General features: G+C 46.0%; 1 protein-coding gene and 1 long non-coding RNA gene across 4 annotated transcripts in view; both read left to right on the forward strand.

The window, feature by feature from the left end:
* The window catches only part of Dic1 (Dicarboxylate carrier 1), a 39,218-nt gene extending 28,799 nt beyond the window's left edge, over positions 1-10,419 (forward strand). For all 3 annotated transcript variants that reach the window (XM_077634706.1, XM_077634707.1, XM_077634708.1), the window contains exons 9-10: positions 1,705-1,761; positions 3,736-10,419. In XM_077634706.1, coding sequence (XP_077490832.1) covers positions 1,705-1,761; positions 3,736-3,843 — 165 coding nt within the window. In that variant the 3' untranslated portion in view covers positions 3,844-10,419. The remainder of the gene's footprint in view (positions 1-1,704; positions 1,762-3,735) is intronic.
* A 2,240-nt stretch (positions 10,420-12,659) lies between these two features.
* On the forward strand, positions 12,660-13,920 carry LOC144100279 (uncharacterized). Its single transcript, XR_013307592.1, has 2 exons — positions 12,660-12,790; positions 13,470-13,920. It is a non-coding gene; the product is annotated as an uncharacterized LOC144100279 (long non-coding RNA).
* Positions 13,921-27,058: the final 13,138 nt, after the last annotated feature.

Here is a 27,058-nt window from a genome sequence, read left to right on the forward strand (position 1 = left end):
CACGCGCGAGGCCGATATTAGGAGGTAAATGGGTACCGAAGAGCCAAGACGACAAGCGGTGCTCTTTGAGATAGCTTCGCTACCAAGCTGGGAAGCGACGTGGAGAAGCCAACTTCTGGAATTCCTTGGTGCCATGAGGCAAAGCGCGCGGCGCGGACAGGGAAAAAATAGTAAAGCTGGCTATAAACGCAGAAAGAAGGTGGCGCGGGTCGCTGAGAAAGGAAAGACAGTAAAAGTGCAGTGAGGTGTAGGTAAGGGAAGAAAAAGGGGAACATTCGGTAGCGCAAAGCGCAGGGCCGCAGCGGCAAGAAACGGAGGCGCAGTGGTACTGTGTGAGCGGTACCGCTGTGCCTCGACTGTGTCGCGCGCATTTCTTAACTGTTGCCTCTTAAACAACGCTGAGGCTACGGTAAATGACGCCGTGTTCACGCAAAACTTTGGTATTCACATGAAATCAAACTCGTTATATTTGTAGCCGCATTGTATTGGTGCAATGCGGTACTTCCACAAGACGTAAACAAAATCGAAAGCGGGATAACATGAGATGTGATGACTGAAAATAAATAATTATCACATAATGGGACAATAAGAGCAGGATGGAAGGTATTTGTGAGTGTTTCTTTTATAAACCAACACTGTGTTTAATAAGTAGCCATTTACCAGACGGCATCCTGAAAGCCATGCCATCACTAACAGCTGATATGGTAAAGATTTTTGCTGATCCGAGTCAGTTTGCTATAGAGGGCGTTCTACTGTATTCACGGAAAGAAAGCACACATTGGCAAACATGTTAGGTCAGCTGTTACTAGTTCTAATGTTCACATATAAGACAAGGAATCTTCATAGTCATTCACATAGTAAATCTGTTTGGTGAGCACCTCATGAAAACTTAATTCTCTGCTTCAGGCTGTATTCGAGCAACACTGAAAAAAATATATCTGTACATGGCAATGCTCTTTTGTATGCTGACAGTAATGCTTAGATCTTGTTTCGATTCAAGGGGCGGATGTAGATGTGTTAGACAAGGCTATCTATAATACGGTTGCTCCGCACCCTAATGAGTGGTTACATGAGTCTCTTCTAAGGTGTGAGCTGCTGTGTATTGTAGCCAGGCTTGGTTGATGGCAGGTGAAATTTTGGCAGCTCACCTAACCTGTGACTTGTCCTTTTGCGCTTTTGTGTGTTACGAACAAAACGCCATGCATGGATTTCTAACCTCAAGTTGCAAAGGTGGTTAAAATGTGCTTAGAAAGTGAAATGTACATAGTAAGGTGATCGTTTGTTTATTTACAGTCAGGGATGATTATGCGTTACCAATAGAAGTGGGGAACGAACACAGGTGAACAAGTATAGTAAATCGCACATCCATATCAGAGCTCATGGTTCCTGGCCTCAGAGAGTTAACTTACCTAATGTCACAGCATGAACGTGGAGCCCTGAGACTGGTGTGTGAGGATGATGTATATATGCAGCTTGTGCTTTTCTGAGCTGATCTTTGGAATAAAATAAGCGCTGGGGTGAAATGTAAGTTGGTAACTTTATGAGATAGCCTTTGCATGTGGCTCTGTTATTGGCACTTAAAGCATTTGTTTTCTCTCTTGGTATGACCCTGGTATGCTGTGCAGTTCTTTTGTGTCATGAGCCGTTCTTTTTTGTGTTCTTTGCATTCGTCCCTCCCCAACCCTCCTCGCCCTCTCGCTGCAGAGTATACTGCACTGCGCCCTAGAGACAAAGAAATTGGGAATCATGGCTTTCTTCAAGGTGAGTGCTTCTGCCACAGAGCCTTGACACCCAGAACCAGCCTGGGCTGGTTCTCAGCTGATAGAAAGAATAAAATGCCACCCGTCGACACGCTTTGTTTGCACCGAGCACAAATTGTGCGGCTCTGGAAGCGAGCACTGTGTGATATCACACATCTAGTGGCTACTGGGCTCCATTTCATACATAGCAGACTATGCTATGCTGCCTGGGGGCTGCGCAGGCTGCGGAAGTGGTGTGCCCGTGAAACCAAATTATTCCACCATGTATCATTCGCTCTTCTCGAAGCCTCGGTGAATGTCTGTGGTATAAAACAAAGTGGTGGTACCTCTGAAAGTCATGGTCGAAGCCGCGAAGCGCTCAGTGTTCAGGCCCGCTGGCTATAACTTTCACAACTTTTTAGGTGCGGATGTAGTAAGAGCGATTTACCGTATTAGCTGCGCACCATGCCACCGCATGTCACTCTTACATCTCGAAGTCTCGGTGGGTCGCAGGACGAAAATGTGGCAAGAGGGGAAACGGAAGTGCAGGAAGCTGCCAGTCACGATATGTGAGATCTTTAGCACTGAAATATGCCAGTGCTCGCTTTGGTTCTGTGGCCAACTACTTTTTGGGTGCAGGCGTGCGCGAACAGGCACGCTACTTTTTGGCAGCGTTGACTGCTATGCATGAAATGGAGTGTAGTGGCTAGTGCTCAAGGTTAACTAAACTTGCTCCCAAACACCAAAAGTGTGGTTGCAAGGTTAACACCTCCGCCAAAAGGCGAACTTGACGCACGAAATTTTAGGGACACGAAAAGCTTGCGGAAAGCTTTCTGCGCGGCGGCTCACAGGTGAATGTCCCCTGGTCAAGCTGTATCGAATATTTATTGCCTTGCTTTGATTTCAAGCTATGCATGACTGACCTTGATTGAGTTACAAAACCTGTTGCTATCCGCTTCAACATGCAGCATGAATTGTGTTTGTGCTTCTTTTGCCCCCCTTATGTATGGCTGCAGTGCCTTAAATTAAAAAATTAAATGAATACTCTTGCCTCTCCTCATCTGTGTACTGAAGTGCTGTGCAGAGCGTTTTCCTCCTGGCATAGTTGTAGAGCCTATGTGAAGCCACTCTTGTCGCTTTGCCGATACCCTGGCTCTTGGATATATAGAGACTGAAGCTACTGTGTAGAATTGACATGGTGATAAATTAGTCACAATGTGTTGGTAAGCATTTTGCTTTGTGTTGTAGGATTACAGATACCAGCACATGTTTGCAGTTAAAAAATAAAACAAATAAATGAAATTTGATGCCTCTTCTGCATCACTTCTACTAATTACATGTAGGGAGTGCGACCTTCGACACCTTCTTCACCAGCCACCGCAGCAGCTTAGCGGTTGTGGTGCTCGGCTGCTAACCCGAAAGGCGCGGGTGTGATCCCGGCAACGGCAGTTGCATTTCGATGGAGGTGAAATGCTAGAGGCCCCTGTGCTATGCTATGTCGAAATCCTAGGTGTTCGAAATTCCTGGAGCCCTGCACTACAGCATCCCTCATAGCTCATAGCCTGAGTTGCTTTGGGATGTTAAACCCCCATAAACCCAAACCTTCTTCACTAAGCCTGTAGGAGCAGTTGTGAAACTGATTGCAGACTAAATCAGGCCTCAGCTGGCTAGGACTAAAGGCATCTCTGTGTGCATCTTGGAAAGAAGCAGAACACATTTTAAACCTTCTGGTGTCAAAATATATAAATATATTGTTTTTTTAAGTTTTGATACTTTTAAGCAATACGACAGTTTTCAGCATTTTTAGCTCTCCTTTGCTGTCCAATTTTTTTTGCTCTGCTATGAACGAACAGCTTTGGTAGGGTTTTCATTATACAGTGCTCATATATAAAACAAAAAAAATTGATTAAAATTGTAGAAGCAGTTCAGATTCTCTTTTATCCTTGCACCGCCTGCATTAAGTTGTTTACATTTCCACCACCGCGTTTATTTCCAGGGCTACATTCCAGCCTTTGTCCGGCTAGGCCCGCACACCATCCTGACCTGGGTCTTCCTCGAACAGATGCGGCTCAAGTTTGGCATCGTGCGGTACACCAGCCAGTGATGCAGCTCGACCCGATGAGCGGCACGGCCACTTGTGCCCACACATCCACATCAACATCGATGAGCTGTACTGGCATGCGAGCGCGACACCTCTGCCATCAATCTGTTTGTTGCTCACATGACCCCTCTCCTTGTTTGCAACAATGCGGAGGTGTTGGTGTGATTACGATGAGTCCGGAAGGTTGCTTTAATGGCGGGAAATGGGTGATGGCTGGGCAGGACACTTACTGGCTCATTCTGTGAATCTTTTCTTTGTTCACTTGTGAGAAGTACTGACAGCTGCCGAGATCTCCCCTCCTCTGTGCACCTTTGCTATTTTACAGTTTGAAGCCGCAGTTCTTATGAAACAGCCCGGTTGTAGAAAATGACATGCTAGTAACAATTTGAAAGTATTTGTATATTATCTTGAGTGCTGTAATGTCACCCCGTGTATAGTAGTGTCAGATGCCTAGTAATTGGACTTTCGTGCATTTTTATGTTTAAATGAGGTGGTTCTAGCACCAAAGCATTGACCATAATGTTTGTTGAGCAGCTCTCTAATGTGAGGAAGGCAGATTTAATGTGGGTGGCAGTCGAAAGTGCAGTGTCTGACGCATTTATGCTGTAATGGCAAAAACACGGCGAAAGCCGGTGACTGCCTCATATTTCTCTACCGGCATATGGAGGAAAAAAAATGCGATTTCATAATCAGCCATTAATTGATAGTGGTTCAGATGAAATTTCTGTAGAGGTGTCATATTCTTGCAGACTACGTGGTTCGCAGCTATGTGGCAAGGCTGTCTCAAATGCCAGGACAAGCACCGTACTTTGGCTTGGGGGCTTGATTTGCTGCAGGTTTGTTTTTTTTTCGTTACGTCAGTTACGATAAATTCTACCCTTTGGTATTTCGGCACCTACAGCTGTAAATATTGATTAATGACTTTCTCTCTGTAATATGAAATATGTTGTTTATCAACTGTTGCCGTCATAGGCCCCGTAGCTTTTTGTTTAGCGGGCCAGTTACTGTGCGACTGGTAAGAAATTAAGGCAGGACGAAGCTCCTGCACTTTGCAAAAGCAGGAGGAATTGTGAAAGGCGAATGCGGTACCAGAAATTTGTGGGCTTTTCATCTGCAGGCGTGTAGTTGGAAGAATCTAACAGGTTTCTATTTTCTGAAACCGTTCATAGTTGGCTGGTATTCTCTGTATCAATCGTGCACTAATTCCAGTATTATTGTCTGTAAAGCAGAATATTTCAGACAACTTCTACCCGACTCTTCTTGCTAGATTTGTGTAGCATCTATGCTATCCACATTATAGATGGTATAGCTAAATGGGTCAGGATATTGTTCTGTTGCATTTTCGTTCTCTTTTTCGGGCTTTTTTTTTGGCCTTTAGTTCAATTGCATCTGCCTTTTCAAGGCTTGTGCAGATTGTCTTGCATGGCTAGCATATTCTTTTCTTCCAGACTTTTACAGTTTAGATTGTGATTCCAATCTTGACGTCTCATGCTCTATCTACATGAGTTTCTTTGTTTCAGAGTCGGTCATTGGAATCTGTCCTTTCTGTTTTCATGCTCATGTAGTGTACTAGCATGGGCACCTTGTAAGTGTCAGTTTTCAAAATTTTGTGTTTGAGAAAAGTGGCCTGGCTTTCACATGATTCAACTTATGCATGCTATAGCGTCAGTCTATTTTGTCCGGTTTAAATTTTTTTTATGTGTTGAAAAAATGAAAGGTACACCTGTGAGGTTATTAAATCTGGCACTTCTTGCCTGCTAAATTTTTTGACGCTGTTTACTTCCGGTTACGTGCACAGCAGTGCATCCACCAATAATCTAGTCAGTGATGAGTGCATAGAATTTTAAATTGTTCACACGTCTTGGGTACATGTTCTAATTTAAGCATGATTAAACTGTTTGAAAACTCTGTGCATTAAAGGTTTGCATATTTACCTTGTGGGATGAAAGCACGCCTGCTTTTTCCGTTACCATGATACTTGTGTGTGTTGGTCGGCATTGTACGACTCAGTGCCTGATGACTGTATTTAAGGGGCAAGGCTTAGACTCTGTTGTGAGTGCTGTAATAGAAGCAAGCCTGCGGTGCTGGTCAAGTTGGTTGGTTGCCTTGAGCATGGCCTACATTACATTGAGTTTGCATGAAAACGTTTACCACTTGTGTTGCAAACAAATGTTGACGTGCCATCATTCCACTGTAGCTCGTGTTTGGCTGGTTGTAGGCCCACATTTGTGGTGACTTTCACAGTTTGCCTGGAAGGAAAGAATGCGCATAGGTAGCTTTCTCTGAATGAGATGTCCGTGTCGCATCATGCTATTCATAGGGTAATTGCGTCCATTAAAACTGTTGGTTTTGAAAGTCTCTCCACTGCTGCCGAGCGAACAAGTGTGACCAGTTGCTGCATTCCGTTCTCGCTTGTGAAGCTGCTAACATGTGGAGCATTCATGTTTTGTGGATTCGTTTTTGAAGGGATTTCTGCTGTGTGTGTAAGACAGGTGGTAGAGTGTGGTGCAGAGCTGGTTTTCGCGGTGCTCACAGTTTCAAGGAGCCCTCTCAGTCTGAAGTGTACTACATTGAGTACCTTGAGAAAAAATATTTTTTTTTGTTGATAATCTAATATACATCATTTTTAGTTATAGCAGCCTGTTTACATGCTTGTAGCCCATAAAGCGTTGTTTAGGGAAAATTGCACATTATCGCCTTTATTGCACTACCCTAAGAGGTGAGGCGCTGTATTGCAGGTGTGATCCTTGCGTCTGTTTCAGAGAAATATTTTGTTAGCAAAGTGGCTGTGTGCACTTATATTTATTTGTGCTTTTTTACTTATATGCAGTGGTTAGTGTTCAAAAGAACGGCACAAAATGGCTTTTGATTTTGTACCTGAGTTTGTATTGGCAATGCTTTGTGCACTTTTATAGGTTTGTTGAGTTTTTATTTTACTATGTTGTTGTGTGATCTCTCTTGGGAGATACCCTTGGACTTGGTGCTAAGATGCTTTGTCGTTTTCCAACTTGGCAGTGAGACTATCTCCTATGTCTCATTGGAAGATCTTTTGTAACCCTTAAGGTTGGGTGTTAGATTCCAGAATATGTAGCACTTTGCGTCCTGACTTAGAGTGTGCTATTGCATGAGCAACTTATAGCTCGTGGCAGGCGGTGATTTTGGTGGGAAGCTTTGTGCCAACAGTTGAGGCTGAATGCATGTTGCGTGTACGCATGTTGCAGATACATGTTGTTGAAGGTGCGAGTTTAGTGCCATAGTCTGCAGTTGTGTAATCGGTTTGAGAGGTCATTAGAACTCGTACCTCTGGACTGTAAAGCACATTTTTGTGCGAAAGGCTGTTTGTTATGCAGGACAGAAATGTAACTATGGTAAGCAAACTTTTCTGCCATTTACTTGTGGTGTGATTAATCGGCAAGTGAACTATAATTTGCTGTGGCTGACACTAAGATATAAAACGAGGTGTGGTGGAAATTTGCATGTAGTATATTTATAAGGTTGTTATGCTTGGGAATAATCAGGGGAGTGGTATATAATGTTTTAAAGATAACTGACCTGTGAGCACTGTTCTGTTATATCTTGTGCTGTATTCTAGTCGGCAATTTCTTGCCTGCAATCAGAAAACTGTGCTTCGATGGGTGACTTTGATTCTAATTGTGTTTTCTTATTGGCTGAAATGGATTTTGGTCTCCTTCATGAATTCAGGGCTCAGTTATGGATCACTGATTGGATTATGCCATTAGTTAATTTGCCAATGAAACAGGAATTTACATAAATGCATAACCATAAGAGAGAAGAATGTGCTTAAAAAGCTGAAAGTGTGTTTTTGTGTGTTAGATAAAAAGAGTTCTGACATTGACAACAATCCACTGCCAGTGCTGTAAAAGTTTTATTAAGCGTCAATTCTACAAAGTTCAAGGCAGCCATAAAAGGTTCTCTTTCATCCGGTTGGGTTTAGTTGAGATAGCATGATGGCACTGTGGCGATATGGCAAAAATAAGAAAACTTGTCTTACACTGACAACAATGTTGATAGTTTTTCTTAAAGTTACAGTTTGACAGTACTAAAGCCGAGGAGTGGTAGTCTTCACAATTTGCACCCACTGTTGGGAAACGGTACTATACATTGCATTATGAAAAGTTGCTGCGTGTGGGATAATTCACCTAACTGTTCTGTTTTAAGTAATAGAGACTTTCTGAAGCAATCATGTCACATCTTCCTATTGCCATGTGTTCTTGACATGTTCCAGACACAAAGAACTGGGGGAAGCCGCCTCGGTGGCGGAGTGGTTATGGCGCTCGGCTGCTGGCCCGAAAGACTCAGGTTCGATCCTGGCCGCGGTGGTCGAATTTCGATGTAGGCGAAATTCTAGAGGCCCGTGTACTGTGCGATGTCAGTGCACGTTAAAGAACCCCAGGTGGTCGAAATTCCCGGAGCCCTTCACTACGGCGTCTCTCATAGCCTGAGTCGCTTTGGGACGTTAAACCCCCATAAACCAAACCAAACATAGAACTGGGGTAGTTTTCTAGTGTGCTGCAGTACATGATAGTGATCCAGTGTGAACATGACTGCAGCTTTGGCATAGCAGGCTGCGCAGGGCTTTCTTACTTTGGTCATACTACAAGGTTTTCGGTACAGCTCTCTGTGGCATGTAAACTGTCTTTGAGTGCTTGCAAGTTTTAAAACTAGCTGTGTTTGTGGTATCACAGTTTCAAGACATTGCATCCATTTTAACATGCTCATACTCAGGACCAAAGTTTATAGAGAGAAAGAGAAAACATTTGTTTGGAAAAGAGAGAATTACATGTTGGCACTTATTCTTTAGAATGGGAACAAAACAGGTGCCATAGCTGCCACATTGCATGCAGGCACCAAAGTGGCAGTCGATGGAAAAGGGAAAGCAGTGAGCGTAGAAAGTAATAGATGTGAAGGAGATAGAAAGCTAGAAGAAGACAGTAGGACTTAGAACAAGGGGGATATTTAAAGGTATTTAGATATATATATATATCGAAAAATAATATCTGCACTATACGGGATGGTCATGGGAAGGTAATGGGTAACAGAAAGGTTCCGACATGATTATGTCATTGCTTGTCTTTCCCTTTTGTGTGATAGGCACGTAGTCGTGGACTACCTTATTTTTCAGTATTGGTACTTTTCTAGCAGAAGGTGACAGGCTTTAGCAAGTGGACGTTGGGTGAAGGTACTAGGGCGACCTCGATAATGTTAGATTTCCACTGCTCTGGCATTCTCTACAGGGGCAAGGTATTGCCTAACATTGATATATGTGTTCCTTCAAGATAGCCTTTTATTTTATTTTTTTCCATAAAGACAGCATAGCTTAGGCCTGTGGTTACAATGGATGACTAAGCTGTTGTGACACTTATTCTTGGAGGGTGACTGAGACTCTGCTTTGAACAGGCTTAATCTGTTCTCAGTCTACCTTGTGCAGAAGGGAGGCAGGCTTGGGACCGAAGCTCGCCTGTCAGATGCCGCAACTGCGTTCAACTGCAGTTATTGGTTGGCATGCTTTCAGCTAGTTGCGTTCATCACTGTGGCACCGGATGTTGTTGCGCAATGTTTGCCATTGATAACTGTAAAGGGACACCGCGTACAGAAGTTTTTTTCTGGATGGAAATTAATCGTTTAGCTCTTATAGTAGCACAGGGTGCATTCATTAGCAAAAAAATTGAATTGAGACTTTTTTTTTCAGCCACTCAATTCAAACTCGTCACATCATGACTGAAAAAGACTCCGTGATCATTAGTTTCTAGCTTATGAAAGTTTCTTTTTAGTGAAACCAGCCTGCTTGTCATTATATTCGAACAGTGCAGACCGAGTCGAATTTTTTGTTTTCAGTCGCCCTTTAAACTTGGCTCTCGTACGCCATGGGTGCACCTTTGTTGAATATAGAGGTTAGGCTTAAGTGTGGTATCTGCCAATGAATTCTATAATTGTGGCCTACGCAGTGTTTACATGTAGGTGGCCTGTGGAAATCGGTGTTTGTTGTCCCTGAAGAATTGACGCCCCTTGGGCTCCTTCAGCAGCTTGCGTACAGGTGGTGCTAACGCTCTAGTCGATAGCTTGGTCCTCACCGTGTAGACTTAGCTGCGACACTGTGTTGTGCTATATTTTTGACGTGGCAAATGGCCATGTATGTAGTATTGCTGTCACTCACATTGCACTTAATCGCTGCTGTTTTGAAAAATTACTACAGTAAAAAAATATTGCCCTTGCAAACTGTTTTTCGAATTGGTGAGCTGCGATGTGTGCAAGTCAGCAGTGCCTACAAAAAATTGTTTCCAGCTGAGATAAAAGCTAGCTGTTCGTGTACTTTCAACCTCTGCTTCCGTGAGCTGTTGATGTTTTCAAATGGAAAGCTTGCATATATTTTTGGAACACTGTATCGGTGCTTTTTGTTACTTATTTTGTTTTCCCTTTTTGTTTTGGTAGCCCAGGTGCCGGAGGGACATTTCTCTCATGCACACACTAAAAACTTGCTCATAAATGTCTTTATTTTTGTACAGTATGTATAGCCAAGTTACGCAATAATAAATGTTTCAGTGGTGTTGATTCTCTTCATTCCTCGCAGTGCAGTACAAAGTTGAGTGCACATTCTCAACCATCAACAATTCCCATCCGAATGCGCCATTTGCTGTCATCCGTCCATATTCATAAACGCGAAGTAATTTCTGTGGTAGCGATAGCTGGAACAAGATTTTTTTGCAACCGTACACAATTTACCTTTGTCGCTTTTGGGGCACACGGTATGTTGCGCTGAAAAGGAATGCGGACAAAGGACCTCCTCACATTCGTGTTCGAATGTGTGTGCATGTAAGCTCGCGAGTTCGAACTCGAGTAATTCGAGCCACCCGTTTATACGAAATGGCGCGTTGGTCCCATCAAAAGAACCTCGTGGTACCACGAGGTTCTTTATACCAGTCGCAGGCTGCCCGCAGTATTTCCAACGCGCCAGCGCATGTAGCGGTGACGTTGAAACAGGCGACCTATTTTGGCCTATAGCCTCAGCGTGCACCCCTGCTCACTGGTGTCGCCAGTAACCGTGCTAACAGACCACGTACGTGACTGCTTCGAACTGTGCTATACGGAGGTTTCTTTGCCATGGGTACGGTCGGATTTGAGGGAAGCCGCTGCCTCTAGGCTAGCCGTGTCACGGGCGACCGGCTTATTTCAATAGCCACCAGGCTACCGTTAGCACCTAGTGTTCCTATATATGCTCCCGCAGGGAGCAAACGCGGCTGTTGTCCCCACACCGCTCGTAACAATACTCGCGGAGCGGCGATCGCACGACCCCGCTGACGTCGAATGTTCCTATCCTCCGTCTCCCGGACCTGCGTGCTCGTGGTGCAACGTCTTTTCCAATGGCAATAAAAGTTGTTCAGTCAGTCAATCAAAACCGTTCCGGCTCGTATACCGCGACACGAACTGACCGGACTGGAGAGCCATCTTGTGGGCGCCAGGTACCCGGCAGCTGCATGTACGCCTGCCGCATCGGGACCGTACCGCACGCGTACAATGCATACAATCAACGCATACACGGTAGGCTAAACGTGTCTATCGAGACTCCTGCAACGCAGTGCACCAGCCGCTCGACACGATGTGCCTACCTCCAATTCCAAGTCTGCGTAATTCGACCAAAATTTCGGGCTACCGTGAGTTCGAATCAAGATTTCATTTTACTCACGCGCGGTCGAACGAAGGACGCGGGATCGAATCTCCCGTGCGCTGTGTGACATCAACGCGCGTTAAATCGCCCCAGGTGGTCTAAATTCATTGGGGGCCCCTCAGCTACGGCGTCTGTCACAGAGCATGACCTATTACAATATCGCGTCATGCCCTTAAGGTAGATCCAGTCAGGAATGAATGCAACTTCTATTCTTTTTAACTTAGACCACACGCATGATCACGTACTGTATACACTCGTGCATGCATATGGCGTAATTTTTATATAATAATTATAACATATTACTCTAATGCTGTGGCAGGACTACAGATAAGCCACTTCGAGTGATAAGCGGTCAAGCGGGGATTTGCCCGTCATCTGGGGTCAGCAATGCTGCCCAGTCTGGCTTTGAAATGGAAGGACTGGAGATGAAGACGACGACGAGCATGCAGGTGACGCAGATGGCCTGGTAAAACACGTGGGCCTCACTGGGGCCCAAGGTATGAAAGCGCATGCGTGCTGTAGTCTCGTCGAGCATTCGGGGCATATAACTGGAAAGTATTGCAATTTTTTTAATGGTTGAGGACTTAAGATGCTGGCACGAATGCCATTTTTTTTTGTGGTGACCATTGCATGTTCCTAACCCATCAAGTGTTCATTGGTTCCATGTGCTTGTTGAACGCATTGAATAAGCATTATTTACATACTTTGCCTCGGGATTTAATTCAAATCGCCGCTTTTTTTACAGTAGATAAATAACCACTACTAGATCAGCATAGCCAATGGTGATGACAGTCTCTTCACGAATGAGACTATAAATAAACGAGGAATGACGCCAGGAAGTGCACATACACTAATTATTGCTGTTTTAGTTGGAACTTGGCTGCAAATAGCACAGACCGCATCAACACGCATGATTATACTGGAACTTTCAAGAGCTGTAATTCTGGGTCGTGCGCAAGCCTGAAGAGCAGCTCAAGCTGATCGACAGGGCTCGCAAGACTGCAAAGGCCGCTGGGGCCCTGGACTGAGGGCTCCATCTACGCTGCGAAAAATAACCCTAATACAATAAAGTTTTTCATTCATTCATTGGGTGAAGAAGTGACCCGTGTTCTTTTGTACCGGCTTGCACACCACAGGTGAGATGGCTTGCGAATATCCTTACTAGCCAAGACAAGCATTGCAGGGCGTCTCAAGGAAATGAAGATGGCAACGGTAGCCTAGACAGGGCTCGTAACTGCCACCGGCGCAATGGACCCAGCGTGGAAAGTAAGGGTAAGGTTTCCATCACAGTCGGTGTGAGTTGCGCTGTTGGAGGAGCGAAGAGCGGCCGAGTAGGTGATATATGTTGTCCCACGCCGCTCATATGGTCTCGGCGGAGCTCTGAGAAGCTTGCGCTTTACGAGCGTTGGCTGCGGAGGAAAGAAACTACACCACGCAACCACGAAGGAGAATCAAACGCACATGGACATCGCGCTGCTATCCACGAAAAAAACACCCATATAGATAAGACCACCGGGCACGCCGCTCTAGATCATGAACGCGCCCATGCGCTCCAAGCCCTGCCATAGTGGCACGGCCACATGGTCTATGAAAGAGCGCTCATGCACTTCAAGGCCTACCTGGAATAACCACATAGAGCTCCTTTGACGTTTTTTTTCGAAAAGTGGGCCATGAGGCTTAGCGGACTGCTTGAGTGGCATGACCACACAGGACAGGATATTCACAGCGCCTTTTCTCTGGTCGAGTCGCAAATTTTTGTTGACCAACAGGTGAGCACAGGAATTTTCCGCTTAGACAATGTCGGGCCTGTTCGATGGGCCATTTAAATACGCAAGCGTAGAATACTAGCCATCCAGAGACTGACATAGAAGGCAGAGCATCACGGAACAGGCCTTACCGGCATATCCTGGTCTCACTGTTACTTCTACTCACTTGGCGCCTGCAGGCACCATGCCCGCCCGCGAAGCTCGCTGCTCAACAGAGCGTGCGCATCCGACGCCGGGCCGGGGTGCGGAAGCCCGGCATCTTCCTGCTGATGACATCCGCCGGCGCCCTATTGGTGCTGCTCGTGGTGATCGTGTGCTATCTCGTGCCGACTGTGACCCCCCGCTGAGTCCCCTACATCACTGGTGCGTGCAAGAGGCACTCGCTGGCTTTCGTCTTGCTGGTGCACGAGCTACAGCCGGGGTCCAGAAGTGTCATCGTTTTCTACAATGCGACGGTCCTCAACTGCGTATGGCGCTAAAACATGACAACGCAGGGTTGTCAGCCTACTACGCCAGAAGAACGAGCGCTGCTTCGCACATGCTTCGCCCTGTTTAGTACTGGCCATCGGCTGCAGCAAAGCTTCTCGCAAGGGAATTAAACCAGCGCTAATTTTTTTTCTTGCTGTGCTTCCACTGCCTATTGACTTAATTCTGCTGTTTGAGAGCACTCTGCAGAGTTGCGAACAGCAAAACGTACTCAGCCCTTTTAGCCTTTGAAGTTTTTGGGCTAAAGCTCCTCAAATGAGCAGAAGAGGTGTACTAATCGGCCACCTTAGCTAATTGTACATTTATCTCGTCATGACTTGTGAACGTCTGTATGACCCATCGCCGCTTCTTACTGAGCAAACATATGGGTGCTGGCACGTCGCCTTCCACGCTTGCTGCTCTAACCTTTTATTTGCGCGTAAGTAATCGCAACTCTTCATGGTACCAGTTCTGAGATGGGAGAGCCGGGGTGCCTGAACAGGAACTTACGCCATAATTTCTTTTCACAATGAGACACTCGCAAGCGGTTTAAGACGTGGTTCTCAAGAACTGCGAGTTGGGAATGTTGGTGCGAATTTATAAGTGGGAAAAGCGCAAGGAAATGAAGCATCACGAAGAGCAGCACACGAGACGAGAGCTGCTTGCGTGCAGTCTACACGGTGTGCTGCGACTTGCGCAGTTTCGAATTTCGAAGGTTAGGCGTAACTGGCGCCTGCTGCAGAGACGAAGTAGTAGCTTTTCTCGAACGGCGAACGATAGGTGCATCTACAGTGGGGAAATAAGCCAATAATCTGAATGTTGTGTCATACTGTGCACAAGTAAAGAAGTATTGATCGAAGTGAAAAGCAAGTGGAATATTGTTTAATAAATGACTGATTGAGACCGCTAGAGAAGGTTGCTGCAATATCGTTCTGTTCGCTTTCATGTACTGGCGTTAACGGTGGTATGTGGGCCTTTACGTTACAGACAGCACATGAGCTATGTGAGGCTGCGTAGTGGAATGCTGGGGATAAATTTCGAGCGGGGTTCTTTGACCACCTGTGGTTCTTTAACATGCACTGAAATATAACAGCAGCCGGACGTTTTTTGCATATCGCCGCCGTCAAAACACGGCCACCGCTGCCTGGATTCCGCCCCGAGACCTTTGGTTGAGCAACCCAATGCTGCAGCCACTAAGCCAACATACTAAGTAAAGTAGCGTTATCCGCAGACATGACGTTTCTTTCATCCCTGAGAAATCATTCATCCCGATGCACATGAAACAGGATACATACTGCCAGGAGGCGCTTCGATAAAATACGTTGAAGTTCTGCTTCGCTCCTCGAGAACTTTCTACGAAACGGCGCACCAGTGTCCCAGTTGAAAGACAGCTTCCTTATTGTCACCAACACCGTGGCAAATATGGCTTCTGAGGTTAGGGGTACAGTACGTTGGAGATGGCTTACTCTGCGCCAATCACTTTTTATGCGCTCCCTGAATATCATAGCACGACGCGTGTCCGCTACGGCGTCGTTCGTTCCAGCATGTGTTGAGGCTCCGCGACCCCCAACACGTCGTTGTAGTAGACTGTCTGTGCGGATTTTGGATGTGTGGCGTTCGCATGACAGGTCCCCCCCCCCCCCCCCCCCCCCCCTGTGCTTTTGTGCCGAAGCGGGTCAAACCTTTTGGCATTACTCCTACCAGCGATTGGCACCACAAGGTTTACCAGCCAATTGTACCCGTCCCCCTATGACGAGCGCCTTCGGGCCGGGAAGCGGACCCAGCGTTTCGGCCTCTCGATTATCTGGAGGAACGGTCAGCCACCGTACTTAAGTAATTTTATAGAGGCCTGTCGTCGCTCTGCCTTAAAACAGACGTGTTGTACAAAAACCTTAGTTCCAACAAGACAGCTTAGCTCCTTGTGGCACCAACAGCCTTTCGGCCGGAAATCCTTTCTGCGTGCCACGACGAACACTCTTCTAGTTATTTGGGCTGCTTCTGGACGCTTGGCAAAATATGACAGATGTTCTGTTGGTTCAGACCGGCCGTTCCTGTCCAAAGATGCGTCGAAAGTTGTCTATAATTGCAACGCCATAACATCCTGCCACTTAAGCCTGCATGCTTTCTTTCTATAAATTGAGTCACCCAGCTCATGCATGCACCGTTAAGCTAAGAATTAACTTGCTTTGACCTTTTATTCTGTCCTCCGATCGCAAGAGGCGGATCATCGTCGCCACTCACTCTCTCGCTCGTTATGCTGAAGGCCAAGACGTTAAACCCTTGTGTCATATCGAGTGTGAAGTCGCCAATTTCTTTATGCAGCAGATGATTGTCTTTCGGCACGGTGCCCTGTTGTACGTTATTACTCATGGGAACTGCGTTTATTTCGGAGTTGATGGACGATGTTCTTCAGGTAAGCGGCAGGACTTATCGAGAGACGACTGCTTATCAGCCGCAGTCGAATTGGCTGACGGAAAGGCTCGATAAAACCATTGCCGACAAGCGGCGATGCATGTCGATGTTCGAAAACTTGGACCTAGGACCTGAGACTTCCGTACGTAACCTTTGCGCTTCAGGAAACGATCCATCTCACGTTTCGCGTCCTCTGCGGCAGGGAAATTCCGACGGAGCTAGACACAATGACACCTTGCGCAAGAGATGACAAAGCGGCATGATATAAATTCGTTCCGCTACAATCTTCTCAGCTGGCAAGTCTGCTCCAATCACGGCAACCAAGTTGGGGCATGCACTGAGTTGGTGATGTGTAATGAAGATGAATTAGTGACCATAGGATGGTGTGGTATACAATAAGCTTACATTTGAAAACATAATTAGCGAAATTAGTGAGGAAGAACTACATCAGTCATTTCTGAAAGGGTAGGCAGAAGAGCTCAGGATGCCATTCGAGGACAGGTAATCCGCTTTAATCGAGGAGGATGACTATGTCATAAGTGCACAAGCACTTAAATCTCAGCAGTGTAATCACGGAGTGAGCAAAATGTGGTGGTATGACAGCTGGGCAAAACACACTGGAAAGCTATGCTAGGAGACGCCAGATCTAATTAAGACAGAACAAAATTTGAAAGCTTCGAACCTCATAGGTAGAATAGACCTGCTTTAACATCATCATCAGCCTAACTACGCCCACTGCAGGACTAAGGCTGCTAACCCTGTCCTGCTAACCCTGTTAAGGCCAATTAACCCTGTTCTGTGAAAACTGCGGCCACCTTATTTCCGCAGACTTCAGATTTTCGTCCTCCCATCTGACTCTTTGACGCCGCTTGCTACGGTTACATTCTCTTAAATCCACTCAGTTACCTCAAGGAGCTACGTTTATACTGACTTATTATTACATGCGCTGCTTCCTGCCCATTTATTCTTCTTGGCATCAACTATTATGTCATTAGCTTGTGTTTGTTCCTTGGCAGATGGCGAGCGACTTAATTGACAATTATATGGAGAGAATCGAAAAAGCCTAAACGACCAAGGAAAGCTAAAAGCTTTAAAGATAAACATTTGGCTTAGCAAAAGCGAGATGTACGAACTTAGACACAGGGAGGGAAATGTCTTTAGTAACATGGATAACTGCTAAAATAGCCGAGAAGCTCTGCGTATATTTATATAGTAGCCAAAGGAATCAGAACTCTATTGACAGAGGTTGCAGTGCCGTGGGAGGGAATTTCCCGCCGGTAATTAAAGAGGAAGCATAGAAAGCCTTACAGGCAATGCAAAGAGTAAACATGCGAGCGGATCATCAAGTGACTGCAGGGTGTTCAAGGATGGGGGGGTGACATTGTGCTAGAGAAACACTCTGTATAGCAATGCTTCGCAACCTCGAGCGTAACGAAAGCTTCAAAGAAGAGCAATATTACTTTTAACTATAAGCAAAGGAATGTCAAGGACTGGAAAAACTGCACACCGATCAGTTCACGGCCAGTTGATTTCAAGATATTTGCTAAGGTACGGGTTCAGGGAATCAGAGTAACCTGAGACTTCAGTCAGCTTAAGGACCAGGCCGGCACTGGGAGGAGGTGCTGGGAAAAAATTCACAAGGGACCCTAATTACGTCTTGAGTTAGCAGGGCGACAGCATTGGAAACTGCTGCTATCTTTACCGGAAGTGGCGTCACTTCCGATCTGGTGGCGCGACTTGTCACCAGGATATTGCGAATTTTATGAATCACTACGCATTTTTTTTTCGGACGAGGCATTTAATACTATCGCACCGATAAACCAAGTTCACATGATCAATACCGCGATAGAAAAAAGCGCAAAATACAAGCAACCCTCATTAAAATCATCATAGATCACGATAAAGCGTTAAGTCTAGATGAAACATCAGGAGTAATTCAGGCATTGCGTAGCTATGGTACAGGGGAACATATTTAGAGACTGCACAGCGACCAGAGCCCTGGAGAGGTAAAATGAAAAAATCCCAATCAGCAAGGGTGTCACGCGGGAAGACATGATCTGTTCCCTATTATTCACCACGTGTTTACAGAAAGTATTCGAAAAACCTTAATTGGAAAGATTTGGAGTTGGGAGTAAAAGTTAATAGAGAAGGCCTTAGTAATCTCAGATTTGCGGAAGACATTGCCCTGCTTAGTAACTCAGGAGATGAATTACAGAAAATTTTTGAGGGTCTAGACAGGTAAAGCATAAGAGGGGTCCGAAGGTTAACATTAAGAAATCTAAAACAGTGTTCGAAAGCTTGGGAGGGGAAGAACAATATACATTAGGTGAAGAAGCAAATACATCTCTTTAGGGCATGTAGCAAGCGTACAAGTGAACAACGAGCGTAAATTAGCTTTGCGAATATGAACGTGGTGCTGTGTTTTTGGCAGGTACTCCGAACTCATGAGTAGTAAGTCACTATAATATCTTAAGAAGAGTGCATTTAAGAGTTGAATCTTACCCGTGCTAGTAATGGGGCAGCAACATAGAGGCTAACCAAAAGGGTTTGAATTTAATTGAGCCATCTCAGCAAGCTATTTAAAGAAAAACAACTGATGCTATATTAAGAGGCAGGCAAAAAGCATAGCTAGTGAGGAAAGGAGCACAACGTAAACGTATTCTAGATGAAATCAGTAAGAAGCACGCATGGGAAGCGCATGTAATACGACGTGACGATAAACTTTGGTGCATTAGGGTAATAGTGTAGATTCAGAGAGGGAAAGCTTGCACAGGGCGGCGGATAAAAGGAAGTTTGCAGAGATAAGGCGATCGCCGTTGGTGCAGGGCATGGTTCTTTGCAGGTTCATGGGAAAGGCATTGCTCGTGTAGCGGACGTAGTTGGCTGATGATGATGATGACGAGCTTTGTAAAAGCTGCGTTTTCACACCTGGCCTTTGCCGACGGTACAGGCGAAGGCCAGTTGCGGGTGTGCCAGGCTGTTCGGGGCCACGTGCTCCTGGGCATTGGCGTCGCGCAGCCACGATAAGCGTTTACGCTAGACGGTGTACGGTATGCTAGAACTTTCTGTTACGCGATGTGTTCCTCCACCATTTGTTTTGAATAACGTAGTGAGACCTCGGGCGGTGGGTTAAACCTGTAAAAGAATAGCTTTAAAACAGATATACAGCAAGAATGCCGTGCATCGCCAACAGGGCAGTTCGCATGCTTCCAGCGGCGTCGAGTAGGATGCCAGAGAAAGCTGTAATTTAACCCTTGGTCTGGTCACATATAGCAAGGAAGACAGCATTGGTGGCCATCAAGGTGGCCATCAAGGCGCATCAAGGTATACCATGCATGGCAGAAAGGTAGGATTATGAAGCGAACAGCGCAATCTGAGACATACGTAGTAAGCCGAAGAAGATGAACGCAGCGCTGTGTTCGTCTTGTTATTCGTCCTGCTGTGTCTGTCACAGATTGCGCTGTTCACTTCATGGTGCTTCATAACCTCTAGCCCGCTAAAGCACCTTAACAAAGAGAGGGCAGTGTCTCATGAGTGCATTTTTGTAAATGATGGTTTGATTGGTTTATGAGGTTTAACGTCGGAAAGCGACTCAGGCTATGAAACGACGCTATAGTGAAGGGGTCCGGTTGATTTCTACTACATGGGGTTCTTTATCGTGTGCTGACATCGCTTAGAACATAAGCCTCTAGCGTTTCCGGCACGGTTTGTTCTTGGGGTGTAGCCCTGGGGGAGGCTCCGCAGATCCCGCAATGTCCTTCTGGGACGTAACCTGTTTCGAACAACTAGCAGCCTGAAATGGTGATAATAATAATTAATAATAATAATTGGTTTTTTGGGGAAGTAAATGGCGCAGTATCTGTCTCATATATCGTTGGACACCTGAACCGCGCCGTAAGGGAAGGGATAAGAGAGGGAGTGAAAGAAGAAAGGAAGAGTTAGGTGCCGTAGTGGAGGGCTCCGGAATAATTTCTACCACCTGGGGATCTTTAACGTGCACTGACATCGCACAGCACACGGGCGCCTTAGCGTTTTTCCTCCATAAAAACGCACCCGCCGCGGTCGGGTTCGAATCCGGGAACTCCTGGAATGGTGGTTAGATATGTGTTCCTGTGCTGTCTGCGTGGTTTTATTGTGCTGTTTAAGTGCTCCCATTGACATACGACTGACGCGGCCGGGATGGGACCCGCGTCTTTTTGGTCAACCTTTGCTAATCAGTTTCACGCTTCATGTGATAAAAGTACTGTGTGTCGCCTGGAATGTTATTTGAAGCTTTACAAATGGCATATCGGAATTACTATTCCGCTAGGTCTCTCCTGTACCCGCCGCTGGGGCTCAGTGGTTAAGGCGCTCGTCTACTGAACCGGAGTACCCGGGTTCGAACCCGGCCGCGGCGGCCGCGTTTCGATGGAGGCGAAACGCAAAGGGCGCCCGTGTACTGTGCGATGTCAGCGCACGTTAAAGATCCCCAGGTGGTCGAAATTATTCCGCAGCCCTTCGCTGCGGCACGTCTTACTTCCTTTCTTCTTCAACTCCCTCCTTTATCCCTTCCCTTACTGCACAGTTCGGGTGTCCACCGAGATAAGTGAGACAGATACTGCGCCATTTCCCTTCTTTGAAACCAATTTTAATTTCATTTCTCTCTCCTGTTGCGGGTACACTACACTTCGACAGTGGAGGTGCTGAGTGCTGGGTCAAAATAACAGTGCGCCGGAAATAGTTTATTTAATCGCTGGGTAGAGATGGGCCACCAAATTATGGGCCGAATTCTGAATGCTTTTTGTATGTTAAAAGGCCAGGTGCCGAATGCCTGCGCCTCCCATACCACACTTTCATTGTGTAGCAGATGAGTGCAGGAGCAATAACTTACGACATACTTACACGGCCGACTTCCCCATTGAGCGTACAGTGCCCTCGTGGGAGCAGTCATGTCGTACTCGGCATTTAGTGATGTATTCTTTTATGAGGTGGTGACCAAACACTGTTGTGGAGAGAGGATGGGTTGCCGTCTCTTGCCGCTAAAATCCGCACTCAGCCCAAGCCCAGGTTTTCAGTTCCATTCCTTTGTCACTCAAACCTTTCCTTTATCCGGCGGAGAATTGCCCTGCACCGGGATCCGAACTGCGGTCCTATCGCAGGTGAGGCGGATGCTCTACCTCTATGCAATCGTTCCACGAAAGCGAACAGCTGTATTTTACCGGCACTAACTTGTAGGCCAGAAACGCGGAGGCTAACGAAAAAGGCTGAACTTAAATTGAAGACAGCGCAGCGAGCTACACAAAGGATGATGATAGGCGTAACGTTAAGTGACAGAAAGTGAGCAGAGTGGGTGAGGGTACTAATGCAAGTGGATGACAGCCTAGTTGAGATCAATGAGAAGAAATGGGCATGGGTAGTGCACGTAATGCGAATACAAGATAACCGTTAGCCTCTTAAACTAAACGGGTGGATTCCAAGAGAGGGGGCACCGAAGGTGAGGTGGGAGAATGAGATTAGGAAGTTTGAGGGTATAACGTGCTCGGCAGCCGCCACAGGGCGGGGGTAATTGGAGAGATATGGGAGAGGCCTTTTTCAAGCAGTGTAAGTGGTTAGGCTGACGATGATGATTGCTTGGTAACCTATGGAGGCGCTCTATGACTTAGTTCACCAACAACACCCCGACCTGAAACCAAGTGGGACACTGTAATGCGTAATGCACAAGGTCACTGTAGAACATGTAGAGGGTACGACGCAGTTCAGTGATGCAGCCTGTCGTAGAGATTAAGTGTCACGCGAGACAAAGCTTGCGGTGACAGCAAACCTTTGTCCAGGATCGACGCACAAGCACAGGACATGTAGCGTAGAGTTACGGCGTTTCATAGTGATGGCCGATGCGGACAAATTCCGAGGGTGCTGTTCTGCGTGAAAAGCGCAAAGTGTGACTGTTTTCAACTAAATGCACTCTCGCGTCATGGGAGCAGCCGCTCGTTGGTCTCTGACTTGGTTTGCGCAGAAAGACTGCAGGCTGGTAGGGGACTGCATTTCTTCACTGAGGCATGACCGAGAAGCTGAGCAAGCATGATTTTCCGCATGCAGTTTATTCTGTCCTTCTGTATGCCCCATGGTCAGTGTTAAATGAGGCCACCGTCAGAGAGCGCATCGTGCACGTGTGAGTGTTTTCAAGGGGAGAAGACATAGAAAGTATTCGCTTCTTTGAAGACGTCTTCGAATGTCATCACTGGCAGGAGTGTTCCGTTTATTCACGGTGGATACCGAAAAGGAATTTTTCGTTGTAAATTGCTCGTGGTGAGGTGAAATTTTTGTACGGTCGAAATTTTTTGTTTCTCTCCTCTGAAATTGCTGCCGCTGAGACACAATATTAGTTCTTACCTCTAGAGCAGGTTGACCGAATAAATAAGTATTCGATGAGGCATGGCAAGAATTTCGAAAAAAATTGGTCAAGATGTAATGCAAAGGCTGAACTTCATACGTGCCTAACTTCAGCGCATTTAATTCTTTTCCGCACCCACGAAACTATGATACCAATTTTTGGCCGCACGCGAATACGAAACAATGGATCCGACGTTTATTGGTCATTCCGATTAGATATCTCGCATCTGTGGGCAAGAACCTAGATCTAGCATCGCACGCACGATATACCAATCGCGCTTTGCAGCACGCATGTGAATGGTCGAACGTTGCTGGAACCAGCGCTGCCCAGAAGCGATGTGAGACCGGTGATAAGACCGCATCCAAGCTGCGTAACAACGTGGCTCGGGGCTGTTGCGAAGATGTAGTTGACGAGGCACTGAAGTGGAGAAGAGAGGATTGTTGCGGTTTACGCCGGAGCACAAAATGAGATCAGCGCTATAAAACAAAACATCGCGGGCCGCTTAAAATCAACACACAAGACTGCGAAGAGTGCAGATATGTGCATTTATCATCAGTGCTGCTCTAACACCTTTCCGTGTCTGTTGTTGTCGTTGACTGTTATGCTTATGGGCATATGTCTGCTTGAGAAAAGATCCTCAAGCAAACATATGCGGTAAAAACAACCGCATGCATTTAAGCAGAAAAAAGGAAACTGCGCATTACATACGTGTCATGGTTTCCCCTTTTCAACTGCTCATATCGTTTGGCATAGCATTTTCTTTTTTTGCTGTGAGCCTAGAATAATGAATTGGCTTTTGCAAGCGTGCTGTAATGACGTCAAGGCAGTTCTTTGTTATGCATCGCTTAGCCCGGGTCACAACACCATTCGCTTCCCTACGGCGTCACAGAATCGTTTCGTTCTTGATGTCACAAGTTTGAATTGAGGGACAAGAAAACAAAAAGCTGTGTTGTTATGCGGTTGTTTCTGAAAATAAATGCGTCTTTCGCGCATGGGCAAAAATGAGCAAAGTCAGAAAAAGCGAAAGTGTCAATTTCTGCCAAAAACACAAACAGGATGCAATTGTCCAGCTGGTAACTCCAGTGCATCGCCCTATCAAACCGCCTGATTCGTACAGGAAGTTAGGTAAAAGTCCACTTCAGTACCCTCCTAACCGCGTCCACCTCTAACGTCTACGTCTATAGACACTCACCCTTCTACCTTAAACAGAAGCTTTTAAGTTGGCATGCACTGATAGACCATTCAGAGGACAAATACCTACTTTCACTGGCCATGGACGCTTTGTAAGCCAGAGAAGGCCAACAATTGATATACTGGTGTCGCAACCGCCGGCCAATTCGCAAGCAAACAGCGGTGCGTCAACATTGCTTTTCAACGTGAATCTCAGAAGCAAGGCTACAAAGCAACAAGGAAATATTGAAATCTGTTAACCATAACTGCGTCTTTCGCTGCCAGAAGAACTTGCACGCCGCAACATAGGAAGAGACTGAGAATTGATTGTTACCAGCAACAAAACTTGGGGCCTTAACCACATTCTTAAAAAATAAAATGCGAAAGGACTTGAAAGTTGGCCCACTCCTACATATTCCACAGGACCCCGCAAGTTTTGGAAGCAGCCCCTCAGAAATGGCTTAAGGTTTATGAGGGAGGACTATTGGTGGATTATGGTCAATGAGTTGGGATTAGCGGGGGAATAAATTGTAAGAATGGATCATGTAAGTATAATCCTATAAGACAAGCCAATGGAAGGTACTCGGACATCTTAGTCTGCAGATTTTAAATTTGGCGCTGCTGATGACGTCACTATCCTCTAGACCGATCAGAGAATTTCGGTACGGAGAAACCGGGTGGTTCTTGAAAGACAGCAACCAAAATTATATCGCAAGAAAAACTGCATGTTGTTAACATCATTGCCTCTTGAACGGTCCGGAAGAAGGTGCGGCGCTTGTACACTGCACCTTTTGCTGCCCCGTAGCCATTCAGTATACACACCTCTTCTGCCTAGCTTCCTCACCACTTGGTGCGCCTGGCCTGCGTCCCTGCGGCTGATGACCGCGGAATGTGCGCCTGAGTTATGCCCTGCTTATATAGCTGCTCTCTCTCCTGCTCTTCGAAGGAGTGTGGGACGGAGTTTCACCTATACTGAAACACTGAAATCCTCGCTAGAAACATCACACTGGTTTTCGTTGACAGCTTGTTCAGGCAGACTATGAAACTACCCTTGTTGGGTAAGGCAAGCCAAACCACAGCAAACGACGGCCCTGACACGAGTATGGAAGTGCGACGCACTTCATTGAATGTTAATGGAGTTGTTTGCCTCTGTGTCATGCATTCAGGATGGACAAAGCATCACAAAAGAGAAGCGCTTTTTTGAGCACAAGCGCAGGCGTTAAAGTCAGGTGTCAATATTGACGAGGGGTCTCAGAACCCCCCTCGCCTTCATTGTCTTTGGGTATTGGTGAATCAGAATCGGCACACAGCGATATTTTTTTTTGCAAGTGAGCATACACAGATCCACCCTCCAAATTCGTGCATGCACGCACCACGGCCCGCGTTACGCTGTTCAGATAGCTGGACCGACTTAAGAACGGAGCTTCTTTCTTTCTCCATGCACTTTGTATAAAACTATGTTATAAACTGCGCAAAAAACACCCGCGCTTAAATGTATTTCTCCCCTTTGTATAAAACGTATTATGCGTAAAACAGGCTGCCAGCCGCTTTCTCTCTCTCCCTGCATTACCCTCTCCACCTGTGATCGAATCGCAGAGACCTCCCTCCGCGAAGGCCCGAGGCCCTTCGCCATAGTGGGGTCGAGGAGAATCGGACCTCTTCGAGAGCCTGCTTCGAATTTTCGGTATCACTGCAATTTACAAATTAAAATTGTTTTACAAAAATGGTGGAAAGCCGTCAATCAAGAATTCATTTGAAGTTCTCACAACATTTTGATCCAGAAAACGAGCTGACTGATAGTATTTTTGATAGCGTTTCATTTCATTCATTACCTGAAGATTGGTTTTCTTGAGGAAATGAAATGGTGGGGTATCTGTCACCTATCTCGATGGACACCCTAACCGCGCCGTAAAAGAAAGGGTAAAGAAGGGACTGAGAGAAGAATTGAAGAAAGAGGTGCCGTAGTGGAGGGATTTGGAATAATTTCGAGCACCTGGGGATCTTAAACTTGCACTGACATCGCACAGCTCACGGGCGCCTTTTGCGTTTCACCTATATCGAAACGCGGCCGCCGCGGTATGGTTCAAAGCTGGGTACTCCGGATGAGTAGCCGGGTTCGAACCCGACTGCGGCGGCGGTGTTTCGATGGGGGCGAAACGCAAAGGTGCCCGTGTGCTGTGCGATATCAGTGCTCGTTAAAGATCCCCATGTGGTCGAAATTATTCCGGAGACCTCCACTACGGCACCACTTTCCTCCTTTGAGATCTCAGTTTTTGAGTAATACAAACACTAAGGATGGCAAGAAAAAGCATTGTTTCACCACTGCTTGTCCGGTTTCACAACCCCTAAGTATTGACAGCAAGCAATAAGATAAACAAAAGGTTTCATTAACGACTCAGGTAAAAGCAATCTGGAGTAGAAATCACAACAACACAGAGTACAAAACTCGGCGTGAGAGAATAAAAAAACGAATATTCCGTGAAATGCGTGCATCTACAACAAAGAGAAAATTGAAAAAAAAATGGAGTATACATCCTTGCACCACAACAATCAGCATTTCAGACATGGTGCTTTTTCAGAAAAATAGGATGATATATGAGTGAAGAGCGCATTTACATAAAAAGGTTACGAATGCAAGGCAGTGACGAAGTACTAAGTTTATCACAAAAAGAAGTGCTTAGAAACCGAGGCAATGTAGACCTGAGCATCATGCATCGCTAGTTAGTCCAGACTTGTGGGGCATAAGGGTAGCATCTTTGAACCTCACAAGGGGATCGGCGAGGTGTAAGCGTTAGAACATTACAAAAATGGGTGTCATCTTTGGCTAATGGAGGACTCTATTATTGTAAAAGTTCCAACTGAAAAAAAGAGGCTCAAAATTTCGAGAGGTTGCGACTCCACTGTCAGGCCCGATATATTTAGAATACCTGGAAAATTTGCTTTATATCCCCCCTCTCTCTTTAGCGGAAAAACTAAAAAGGTTTCCAAGTTGAAAAGTTGCTTTCGCCCATGCTTCAGTATATGGTGTTTTGTTTTACTCAACGCAGACTTGTCGTGAATCTAGAAACGGTGAAGGACTGCTTTTCAGGCGATATTTTCTGGCTAGGTAGATTCCTCATCGAAGCATATTAGCGAACAGTATTAGCTGCCTGCCGGCATCTAAGAAACTCTTGTAATTATAATCTCTATGGTGCGCAATAAAGCACTTACAATTATTTGAAGAGGTGATTACATGGATAAGAAAGTGCAAGAAACGACGCTTTTAACGACAGTATTCATTCCACCGATCGCTTCCTTAAAGCGCTTAAGAGTCACGGCAATGGCGACAGGAAGGAAACTCACAATGGGCAT

This window comes from Amblyomma americanum, chromosome 8 (genome assembly GCF_052857255.1).
Source record: "Amblyomma americanum isolate KBUSLIRL-KWMA chromosome 8, ASM5285725v1, whole genome shotgun sequence".
Classification (NCBI taxonomy): domain Eukaryota; kingdom Metazoa; phylum Arthropoda; class Arachnida; order Ixodida; family Ixodidae; genus Amblyomma; species Amblyomma americanum.